The following is a 12295-nucleotide window of genomic DNA, read 5'->3' as shown; positions in this document are numbered from 1 at the left end:
ACAGAGGTAAGTGTTGATTCAATACAACAGATATTCTCTTTGAATGGAGAGAGCAGCAGTGTAATATGGTCTTTTGCACTCAGGGTTGTTTGTAGCCTTATTGTTGCTGGGTTTTCAACTCCATTTATACTGAGTCTTTCGGAGGTTAATCAACCTTGAAAGTGTTTTGTTAGTTTCTGAGGGCTGGTGTGACTTGTTCCGCAGCCACAGAGGAAATAATATTCTATAAATAATAAAGCTTAGCCTTTTGAAGTTATAAAAAATTAACAAAATATATGCTCCTTGTACTCTCACCTCACAAGTTCTTGGTTCGAATCCCAATTTGGCCGGAGACTTCCTGTGTGGAGATTGCATGTTCTCTTCGACTCTATGTGTGTATTCTCCAGCTTCCTCCCAAAGCACTAAGACATGTAAATTGGTCTAAGGTTTAATTAGAGACTTTAAATTGTCTGTAGATGTTAATGAGTGTGAATGGTTGATTGTCTTTGTGATAAGCTAGCAACCTGTCCAGGGTGAACCCCGCCTCTCGCCCAATGTCAGTTGGGATTGGTTCCAGCTCCCCCCACGACCCTCAAAGGATAAGGGGTATAAATAATGGATGAATGGATGATGGTCGACATGGGACATGCTGTCCCATACCTACCGGCTACAGGCACAATACTTTGCTCACTCCGACATGAAATCCTTAACGTAACAGGAAAACCTAATTGCAGGCTGCATCACTACAGTATTGATCTTGTTAGTCAATAAGTCAGTAGGTCAATAAGATCGTATTTCATTCTCTACCAGTTTTTTCATCTTTATGTCATTATATTTTAACAGCCAACAAACTACCAGTAATAAATCATGTTTTTTGATTAAGTAATTGCATCATACAACTTCTACAGGCAGATGAATACATAATTATTCTTACCTTGCATTATTTCAGCTGTAGTTGCAACTCTGATGACAGTAATAACAGTAGAAGTTGTAGTTTCCATAATTGATGTGTGTATTCTACGGACTCATAAGAATAGATTTGACTCGTGGGAGTTTTTATTACAGAGCAGCAGTAAATTGTGTCAGTGTTAGAAATAAAGGCTGCTGACAATCTGTCAGAAGAAATTATACCCTGCCCTAATAAAAGACCGGGGCCCCCTTTCATTGAGGTAAATAAAAAGGTTCCAGCCATTATGAGAAGTTTTACAGTTTTCCAGTCACATGCCATCTGCACATATTCGCTTTCTAAAGGTGACATTGTGGTGATTCAAGCGTTTAACCTCCAACACAAAGCTCTTCTACAGGTATAAAAAAAATAGTGTGTCTACTAATGCTTGTGATTCAAAGTGCTTTTATATTCACTAATGCAGTCGTGCCTGCTGTAAACATGCCTGCTGTGGTGATGCTGGTTGCTGCTTTCCTTCTGAAACAGCAGTAGAGCTGCTCACCTCTTCATTCAAACCCTGGTGAATCTCGAGAACCCCGAACTGGAAAATCAATCCTTTGGGTCGTGAACACACCCATGACAATTCACTTAAGTGTATGAATCCCAGTGGCCGCTGCTACAGAGCTGTGGTACGAGGTGTGCGAATCACACCAAATTTAACATGGTGCTTCTTTGGGCCCTTGAAAATACACATCCTGAGTGTGAAGCTGATGAGATGAACGGTCCTGAGATATGAGAGTCACAGACAAGCAAACAGATTTCTGGGAATAAGATATAGATAGATGCATACGTGTGTGCACTTCTTGTGATATTTGTTTCAATTCAGTCTTTTCTCCTTATATTACTGAGACGTGCACGCTGATTTAAAAACAGTGAACAGATACTAAAGGTGCCATATTGTAGTGGTACATTTACTGGTCAAGTTTAACAGCTGTATTGAAAATAATTATCTAAAGCACTTTAAGTGATGAGCTTATGAATATGCTGTTTTGTACTAAATGAATGGTTCTCAGCGTTAGTCACTCGTAAACTCTGACAGAAAAAGCACATTGTTACGTGGACTCTTTTCAAACTTCAGAGTCGGAGTCCAGTCTGACAAAAAACAAGTTTGATAAGAAAAACAACTGTGTCAACCAACACAAAACAATATCAATCATCCAGTGACGAGAAAACCTCCACAGCAGCAGTCTGTGTGAGCCTGAACCAGAGTCCAGTCCCAAAGTCCGCTCCACAGTTTCATAAGGCCCAGTTCATTCCAGTTCAGGTGAAGCACAGACAAGAGAAGTGACAGAAATCCACTCCGGGTTTTACCCCCAAACATAAACAGGAAGTCACAGTTGAACAGAAGTAAACGCGTCACTGCGCAGCTCAGAGAAATCAGACAGGAAGTGGGACTCACGGTTCTGTCGGTCGGAGTGGTCCAGTCCTGGAAGTACACAATCCTCCGGAGGGAACCGACACCAGAGACGATCCGCCCGGTTCGGTCGTCGCGATTCGGACTGATGACGCTAAAAGACGCCGACGGTGGAGACTGGCTCGTTTTGATTGGTTGGATTCATAATGCGCGCGTTGCTGCGCACTCATGATTGGACAGCGGCTGATTGTGGGCGTTTTCTGTGGGTGTGGAAACGCCCGTGAAGGAAGTTGTGGAAGTTCACGTGGATGAGCTCCAGACAAGAGAATGACAGATTCTGATCGTCACGACACACTCTGTTAATATTTTAATACAGAATCCTAAAATCATATTTTGACGCAAATCGTAAACATGTCTAAAAAAAAAAAATGGGGAGACGATGTAGCATTCGTTGAAACAGAATTATAAACCAAGGAATTATTAAAAAGTACAGTTCTCATGGTTTTAGGGTTCTCGGAGACTATTATGACGTCAGTATCGTCCTTCAGCTCCATTTTAAAAACACAGTATAAGAGGCCACATTCTTCGTCGTAGACCGATTGCGTCACCGCGGCGACTACACTTTCCCAATTCCATGGCTCCTCCAAATGCGTCAAATGTGTCCTTCAAGCCCCGAGGCTCCACCCGGTGGATCCTTCCCAGCCTTGCGTATCCCATTATTCATTGCCCTTCAGTGTAAAACTGTTTTTCAAAGAGGTCATGGTGACAAAAAGCAAAGCGAAAAAGTCATAATTTTTTCACACATCTTTTCAACGTTTTTAATTAAACCAAATAACTTTTTTATCCATAGCTCAGTTGCTTGGCAATGCCTGATAGGGCGGGACTAGCTGGTGACGTAATAGGAAGACCAGACCGCCTCGTCTCTGTTGTGCTGACGCAGCCTGATGAAGGATGCAGCTGTTGTCGGCCGCCTAGAGCGGGTCCTCCGGAGGATGCGGCCCTGAATCGAGACACCCCCACTACTCGTGGCACAACTGTCGCCCACTGGAGATTATCTGCTGCTCTCCTGAATGTACACGACAGAACAAGTCGAGGGACCGCGCTGGCATTACTCACGACTGTGCAGATGAGAAAGCAGGTCTCATTGGAATGGAGAGTGGGTCAGTTTGATGATTACTTGATTCAGAGTCTACATGAAAAACTAGGCGAAAAATCCACACAGCCTTTGTTAGCTATTCAGCCCCACGGTCTGTGAGAGGAGACGAATGAGGAAGGGAGTGAATAACTCAATGAACCAAAATAAGGTGGAGAAAGAAAGAGCAGGAAATGGCCCAGGCAGGAAATGTGAGAAGAAAACATAGGAGGTGGGGGGGGAAGAGAGAGGATGGAATATGAGATGAAAAAAGTAACAGAAAGAACAACACAGGTAAAGAAAGGGTTGGTGCACAAGGGGGTGAGCGAGGTGGGAGTTGAGCACAAGAAGGAGATAGAGGGCTTTCATTTGCCCACTGCCAGTTTGCGCCTTTCTGCACAGCGAGTGATAAAAGAGGCAGCCAACAGAGTCCCCTAATCAAGACAAACCTTCACCCTGAGCAGATGGAGGGAGGGAGGGAGGGAGGGGGAGAAAGGACAGAGAGAGAGAGGAAGGAGGAGAGAAAGAGAGGAAGTGTTATTTGGTCCATGTGAGGATGCCGGCAGGATTTATAGAGCGGTTTGTGGTCAGGAGATACAGAGAGAGAGAGAGAGAGAGAGGCAGGAATTGGGGCCGCGGAGTCGCTGCAGGCTGAGGTGCTCTGCTGAAAATCTTCAGGCTACTTAAGTGGAGGGAGATGTGGGGGTGTCGCTGTGTGTCTGTTTCCTCTGAGTGCTGTTGGGAGATGTTTACGACAGCCTAGACACACCCCATTAATAATATTGCCTCTGAATACGCAGCCACTCACTGTTTACTTGTTTGTGTGTGCCTGTGTGTGTGTGTGTGTGTGTGTGTGTGTGTGTGTGTGTGTGTGCACATAGGTAGTCTACACAAGCTCAGTCAAGTGGGACCGAGCGTGTCTGAAGATCAAAATGAAGCTGTGCTGGCACAGGATTTTGATTTTGTTGCTGGGGTGAGACGGTTGTCGGTCGTGCGGCTCACGTCTGGCAGGAGTGAAGCCTTTCTCTCCTTGTGCTGTGTCTGTGTGTGTGTGTGTGTGTGTGTGTGTGTGTGTGTGTGTGTGTGTTTGAATCTAATGGGAAAATAGCATCATTTGAAAACACGCGCCTCCTCTTAAATGCTGCACTGAAGTAAAACTAATTATGTGGAGCTGAACAATTGGTTTTTGACAGACATCAGCAACACATTTGATTATAAGTGATGAATAATTTAATCATTTTATGTAAAAATACAGCTTTTTTCCCTTATGTGATAATTTACTTGTAATGGACGTTTCGCTAGTTTGACATTTACCCAAAAAATATTACATTTATCAATTAAAAAATGTGTTAGTTATTGTTAGAAAATGATTATTACTGTGTTTTACTAAACTATAGTATTACAATAGTACCGACATTTGCTGGTACGCACCTGGCAAAGTCAGGCAAAAAAATCATCTAGTACACCAACAATAATGTCTTTTATATTTTTAGCAGTATTCAACAGGAAAACAGTAGAAAGCCACATATAGAAAGTAATTTTCATTCATAGAAATCAAAAGGAACAACCCGATTAATGCTTATTTATTTAAAACTATCATTTGAAAGTCATGAGAGAACGTAAGAACCTTGCACCTTGCATATAGAAGCAGTTGTGATTTGTGTTTTTAAAATAAGGAAGCACATTTTTTTGTAAGTTTCCTGTCTATAGGGTGTTTTGTGACTTGAAGTGCACAGGTGTGTCTGAGTGAGTAGGTGTGTGGGGGGATTTGAGTGACAGCTTTGGGGATTCGATGCGTGTGATGGAATATGTGGATGTCTGGGGAAAAATAAAACAAATGACAAGTGGCTGCCCACTTGTGTTTCAGTATTTGACTGAGTGCTCTCAAGAAAAAATGCAGGATAGAGATGGCTGATGACAGAAAAATGCTTCCTGTGTGCCGGAGAAAAAAGAAAAACAAGAAAGAAGACAGCAGACGCACAGAGACAAAGAAATGGACTCGGGAGAGCAGCCAAGAGATAAAGAGGAGAATGAAGTGAAGCAGAAATTGAACAAAAGTGAAGGGATGACAGAGATAAGCAGCAGACTAACTGAGGGAGAGACTAGCGGCAGTGGTGGGAAAGAAATGACCTGGGTCAGGGGAGGGGGAAGGATGAGAGAGATGATGGAGGGAGAGGGAGAGGGAGAAAATGAGGAGGGGACGGAGGGCGAGAGTGACAGGAGGGAAATTCAGATGGTCTTTGTCATGTAGGAAGCAGAGTGTGACAGTTACGCCATTCTCTGATTACGTCCGCGCACTCCATCGGGCTCGAACACCTTGACAGCCAACACACACACACACACAAAGAGCTGCCAGGTCTGAGACAATCACGAACGTACAAATAAATGGTGTTGGCATCGGTTGCGTATTTGATTACAGTACAGATGAAATGAAACAAACAACCCCAGGTGGTCTTGTATTGCAATAAATATCCAAGAGGGTCCTTTGACTCGGAGCCGAGGAGCATATTTGCTTTAGCTGCAGACAGAGATGTGGGCTCTAATGCAAAAACAGATGGACTCTTCAAAGTCCGTTTAGAGCAGGGCAGCGTTTCTCTCTTCAACTCGTGCAAAAGACAGATGAATGTGTCGCTACTGAAATTAAAGCAATAAACAGTAGTGAGAAAAAAAAGTCCTTAAATCTGTTTCTTAATTAAAAATATTATAGTTTTATAATTTTATTGCTGTAACGATAGTGTGTTTTATTGCGGTGTCTGGTCTCATTACTCCACAGACTGCTGGTGTTTTACTTTTCCCAAGTAAATCCAAGGCAACAGCGGTCAAGTGATGATAAAACTTTTCTACAGATGAATATTTAATGTATGATAATAATGATTTGGATTACAGCCTTCAGCCTAATTAAAATGTTTTTTTTTTTAAAGCTATTAAATCCATTTCTGCGACGCCTGCACCCCGCAAGTTTTTCCTCCAGTGTTGCAGAACGTTTTATGAGCATTTTGTATGTTTTGCATGTAAACTATCACTCTGCAGTATAACCAACAACTGTAGCTGTTAGTTGCATGTAGTGGAACAAATGTTGTGTTTCTCCTTAATAGTTAGAGCTCTCACATAAAGGCAAGTAGTCAAGTGTCATTACTTTGCCATCGTGCCAAACTGTGCTTGTAACTTCATACATTTAAACTGAGCTGCTGCAAATCTAGAAGCCTGCAAATGTAAAAAAAAAAAAGATCAGCTCCTCCTCAGTGTTAGTTTGCAAAAAAATGCATCTCCACAAACTTTGGAAAATATATTTAATCACTTTTTTTTAACTTTCACCAGAGGTATGTGCTCTACTGCCATTCTAGGTTATGTTTTCACCCCTGCCCACTTGTTTGTTGGTTGATTTTAACCAATTTCCACAAACGTTGGTGGCAGGATGTGGTATGGATCAGGGAAGAACCCAAAAAATCTTGGTGTGGATCCGGATCAGGAGGCGAATGCAGGATTTGTTTTTAACAATGCAACATTTTCATTGTTTTCCCAGGTAATAATTTATGGACCTTGATGGAAATAAAAAAGAAAATCAAGCACAGTTAGAGACTTGACATCCATGAGGGTGTGAAATTTGGATGTAAGGGGACTGTTGGGCCTTGGCGGAGGTATGCGCTCTACTGAGTGCAATTCTAGTTTCATTATGATCTCTTTCTTCACAGTCATGGCTGTGAAAACAAAATATAGGAACAAATACACCCGGGAAGCTGCTTCAATAGCCACCTGCAACAAATAGCTCCACCTAAAGAGTGCACACTGTACAAGGGAGAACCGACAACACCAGAACAAGACCCACACAGGAGCTGTAGCGTCAGCATGTTATCAAGTTCCCATGCAGATGAAGTGAAAGTGCCCTTTGTATGGCCTCGCTCTAAAACTTGGGTCTTATATCTGTAACCAGAGGGGATGAGCCTGAAGTGAGCGCGGGGCGAGGATCTGACTACGATAAGTGTTTCGCAACTGACGGCTCTGGTGGTGAGGTCAGGGTAGGGGAGAGGTAGGTGGTCCAATTATTTTTGATGCTGTGCGGGTTATTTTTATGAATTCTGGAAGTGTGGTGACCAAAGGGAACGTATAGCTGGAAAAGGATCTGTTGAAAACGGAATAAAAAGGTATGTTTATTACAGGTTAATGGCTGAACTAGTAGGAAGTGTCATATACCTCTTAAAATTCCTCAGGCGAGCTCCATGGGAACCTGTCACTGACTAACACTGACAGAAAGGACGTCTAACAAAATGAAAATTATCAAGTACTATGGAAAGATAATAAAAAAAAGAAGCCAGTCACACTGGCTGGGGGTGACAAGGGAAGGCGAGTTTGATGTACAGGTGAGAAAAGAGAAAGAAATTCTTCTTGGCCTCATGACATTTAGAGAAAGCATCATTTTTGACATTTCTACATTTAAATCTTGAGTTACGAGTTTCTCAGAGCAGAACAAAATGTCCAGGAGGTGGTGTTGGACCAGCCCACCCCCCCCCCCCCCACCACCTCATGGGGTTTAACATGCGTGATTTACGACAGAATAACAAATCACCACAAGCCGAGCACAGCCATGAGACTGCAACTAAATGAAATGTAACTGCCTGTAAGGAGCACAGTCAGGTAAAATATGAGCATATTTGCAGCCCATCCGCTGAAGGGAGCCGAGAGAGGGGAGTCAGACTTGATCCCTCGCCAGCCCTTAAGCTGGCATCAGACTGCTTGATATTAGGCTGAAAAATGGTCTGATGTGACAGATGGTGGGGGGAGAGTGTACCGACGTGGGCTTCAGACAAAACATTTAGCGTTTCCATGTAATGGTGCGTAGTGTTAGACGAGGTTCAGGATGCTTCACAAGGCTTCAATGGAAAGTTAGCATGTCCGAGCTGTCGTCTTCTCTCAGCTGCTGATGCTCTGCAGATTGTCAGCTATGCAGAGAGCTGGTGGTTGTATCTGCGGCTCTGTCAGTGTCCTTGGGCGAGACTGAACCCTAAAGAAACATGAAGGGTATGTGATAAAGACAGATGCCACTGGTGTTTTCATCCCTGATACCAGAGGGAGGAACATACTTCTTATACCTAAACCCAGAATCTGATCCACAACAGTGTATTATCTATACCACAAGGGACATGTCCACCAGCTGTGCTTTGTTTCCCTACAATACCAAACCAGAGAAAGCCTGGGACACAGTGTATCACAGTATATGCATCAGACTTTGCAGAAAACATTGTTGATACCAATTTCAATATGAAGCCTGTAAGGCCATAAATCTCCTTTTCTTCCAGAAGGTATCTGCCCTTTGCTGAACTGCTTCTGGCAAACTACAATATCCGAACACAACAGCAGCTTGGACGCTATTCTCCTCCTTAGACGTGTGCTCTCACCTCTTACCTATAGCTTGTGCATTTACATCTGTATGTGTCTTGTCTTTCAGGCTACGGTATCGGCCTGCCCCAGGGCTCACCTCTGACTCGTAATGTGTCCGAGTTTGTGAGTCGCTACAAGTCTGACGGATTCATGGACATGCTGCACGACAAATGGTATAAGGTTGTGCCCTGCGGGAAGAGAGTCTTTGCCGTCACCGAGGTAAGTCAATGGTCAGAGAGGGGGCTCGTGTACTGTGTGTAAAAGCAAAGCCTTCTGCCTTTGTGCTCTTATAAATGAGTTTGCTCTCGAGACGCAGACAGGATTGGCTCCCAGACAAACATGCAATCACATAAACTTAGACCCTTTTACTGACCTTTACCAGACTTTATAGACACGTAATGTCTGGGTGTCGATACTTATTTGTGTCTCCTGTGTGCCACAACAGAAATCTCTCCCTTTTCATTTAACTCTCTTTAAAGAAGTGGTATCTCCAGACAGAGCATGCTGTGTCTATATCTCTTGTTTGTGAACAAACTATACAAATCCCGTCGGCCATCCCTTTTAAATTCCACTTCAAAGTTGAATCGTACAGCAACAAGCGCAGCTGCACAGTCCTAAGTTTCTTCAAATGAAATGAAAACCTTAACTTCTCCCTGCATCAGACAGTCATTAACCGTCCATCCCATTTGAAGTCTTAAAGAGTGGGCTTACTCCCAACAATGTGGGCATTAGTGCCCTCTGGATTGGGAGCAAAATGAGGTCAGTGTTGTCGCTGATGAATTTGTCGAGTCAGCATGGGGCTAATTGCCATCAGAGGCAGTGCAGAAATGAGCTGGATGGAGGAAACACGATTAGAGAGCAGTGGAAAAGCTCACCGCGCTGCCTCGTCTGCTTCCTCCAGGCCCATGAAAGCCTCGCACGAGATAGACGTTGTGTGAGAGAGGACGTGTGCGAACCAAATGGGAACAAACTGCTCTTCAATTAACCATCAGCTATTTTTATCGGCTTCTTACTGACTGCTGTTTCTCTCCATTACTCAGTTCTTCCCCCAATTCATCTCTTTGTGCCCACTCTCTCTCTCTCTCTCTCTCTCTCTCTCTCTCTCTCTCTCTCTCTCTCTCTCTCTCTCTCTCTCCTTCACGTCCTTTTCTTCCCAAACATGTCTTTCTACACCATTGCTCTTGCTCCTTTCTTTTTTTCCATTATCGTGGGCTTACACAATGTCAGAATATCAATTTCATAATGGCAAAAAGAGGCCTAAATGGTGATTGTGTAGATGCAATTCATCAATCTCTGCATTTCCCTCTGTCAGTGTAAGTCTTTATTAATCTGTGTCACTCTCCCACCTCGCTGTGTGTGTGTGTCTGTGTGTGTGTGTGTGTGTGTGTGTGTGTGTGTGTGTGTGTGTGTCACCCCCTCAGACTCTTCAGATGGGGATCCAGCATTTTTCAGGCCTGTTTGTGCTGCTGTGTATGGGGGTGGGTGGAGCCCTGCTGACGTTGGCAGGCGAGCACACCTTCTATCACCTGGTCATCCCTCGCCTCCGCCGCACACACACACTGCAGTACTGGCTGCACACCAGCCAGGTGAGTGGAGCACATCCTGTTTGTGTTGCTGATGCACACACACACACACACGCACACACACACACACACGCTGTAACTCGTGTTCAGAGACACTCAGAGACAAATACTGTTACACACATAAACATGCTGCTGCTGGTGAGGACGTCCTCACCCCCTGTAGTCGACTCTTTTCTTGCAGATGACTTACGCCCTCTACTGTTGGAAAGTCATAACAGTCATGAATAAGAAATATCTTCTATGCAACTGAATCATATTTTGTTTTCAAGGAAATATTTGTTTTGAATTATTTTTCACACCCTCAACGATTAATGATAATGAAGTACTTATACTGTGAGAGAATTGGTTGGTTTATGACAACAGACACCAGAGGAGCCGCAAATTGAGAATCTAAAGGTCATATTTTGCTTTTATTATGAAACTCCAGTCATTACCAAACGAGGCACGGTGGCAATATTTGTGAGCAGAAAAAAAACGAGCCATGTGAACATGAAGACTGCTCACATTTGTTTGCTGTATCGTTCTAAAAAGGGTAAACACTCCCAGGCAGCCTCCAGCATTCATAACAAACCAGCTGTCTGAGGTGGATGACATCTGAGTTAGTCTGTCAAGATTAATCCTATCTGCAGTGAAAGATCTCCAGACACACTGCGGGAGAAAAAACGAAAGCTTAGAGATCCCTAATAACTTGGTTTTAAGATGTTCTCTTAACCTAAGCACTCAGGTAGCTGAATCAAAAAGGGTTTATGCAACCGATACTTTAACCTCCTTGAAATTCTAAGCGGAATGGTGTCTCTTGATGAATCTAATCATTAGATTAAATTATTCAAAGGAGCGCTACAGCAGGATTTGTGAGGAATAGCTGTCACAGATGTTCTTGTCGAGTAATGGTTCTCAGAAATTCAGATTCATCATCTCTGCTGGTTTATTTCAGCGATAGTGAAGCCATAACAATTTTATTGAGCTCATTTATTAATCAGTGGTTTGCTTATGTTTTTTTAATTTTTCTCTCCCTTCTCTACTTGCAGAAAATTCACCGAGCCCTCCACACCACGTACGAGGATGTAGGGAAGGAGCTGACCGGCCTCGACGAAAAGTAATTTTCATATTTCATTGATAATAGTCTGAAATGAAATGCATCAATGTGTTGTTTAAATAAAGTGAGTGACATTTATGTGAAGCAAATTTGTTGACAACATTTTCAGTGTGTCTGATGTTAATTAATCTCTTTAAATACAAACTATTTCAGACTGGTTCATATTTCACTCTCTTGCTCTCGTGCCTAATCTGGTTCACCCTGAAATCACTTTTAACAAACAGAGTGGCCACAAGTTTATTTACCTCTGAAAACTACAGCTGCATCTCCCAGACTTCCAGATAAACATATTCAACAGGTAGAAACAGACTGAACACGCTTGCAGATTTTATTTCACTTTTATGAGTTGATAAACAACATTACTTTTTAAGATGGAGGCAGTGACAGCGTTATTGGGGATCTTAAACAGAACTGCATGTACTAAAAGTTATTCAAGTGACATTAACATGATTAAATCAGATCATCAAGTGCAGAGTTTTGCTCACTCTGCACTTGATAATCTTTTTATGGTCAGAAAAAGATGAAGTAAGTCTCAAATTAGAACTAGAGTGTCACTCAGGGATCGCTGTCTCCGTCAAGGCCCAACACACAACCATAGATAACGTAGATATCATAGATATACCTAATTATTATTTCTTCAGAAGTTCACAAAAATGTCTCTCGTAATGTAAAGTCGTTTTTGCGTAAACCTGCTAACTAACAAATAATCAACAAACAAGCATACGCAGACAAATACATAATCTCCTCATATATATTATATACATAAGCAGTTTTTGCATATTTCTTATAGATATTGTGTCTTGTACAGTATATCTGCATATACTGAATT

The 12295-nt window shown here is 42.8% G+C and overlaps 1 protein-coding gene across 1 annotated transcript in view; it reads left to right on the top strand.

Moving 5' to 3' along the window:
- Positions 1-12295, top strand: part of grin3ba (glutamate receptor, ionotropic, N-methyl-D-aspartate 3Ba) — a 71798-nt gene that overhangs the window by 56316 nt on the left and 3187 nt on the right. The window contains exons 9-11 of the mRNA XM_069536365.1: positions 8855-9006; positions 10209-10373; positions 11399-11466. Of these exons, the coding sequence (XP_069392466.1) occupies positions 8855-9006; positions 10209-10373; positions 11399-11466 (385 nt within the window). The remainder of the gene's footprint in view (positions 1-8854; positions 9007-10208; positions 10374-11398; positions 11467-12295) is intronic.

Source organism: Paralichthys olivaceus, chromosome 12 (assembly GCF_024713975.1).
Source record: "Paralichthys olivaceus isolate ysfri-2021 chromosome 12, ASM2471397v2, whole genome shotgun sequence".
In the NCBI taxonomy this organism is placed as follows: Eukaryota; Metazoa; Chordata; class Actinopteri; order Pleuronectiformes; family Paralichthyidae; genus Paralichthys; species Paralichthys olivaceus.
Note: the sequence above shows the minus strand (reverse complement) of the source record. Positions and strands in the feature narration are given on the sequence as shown.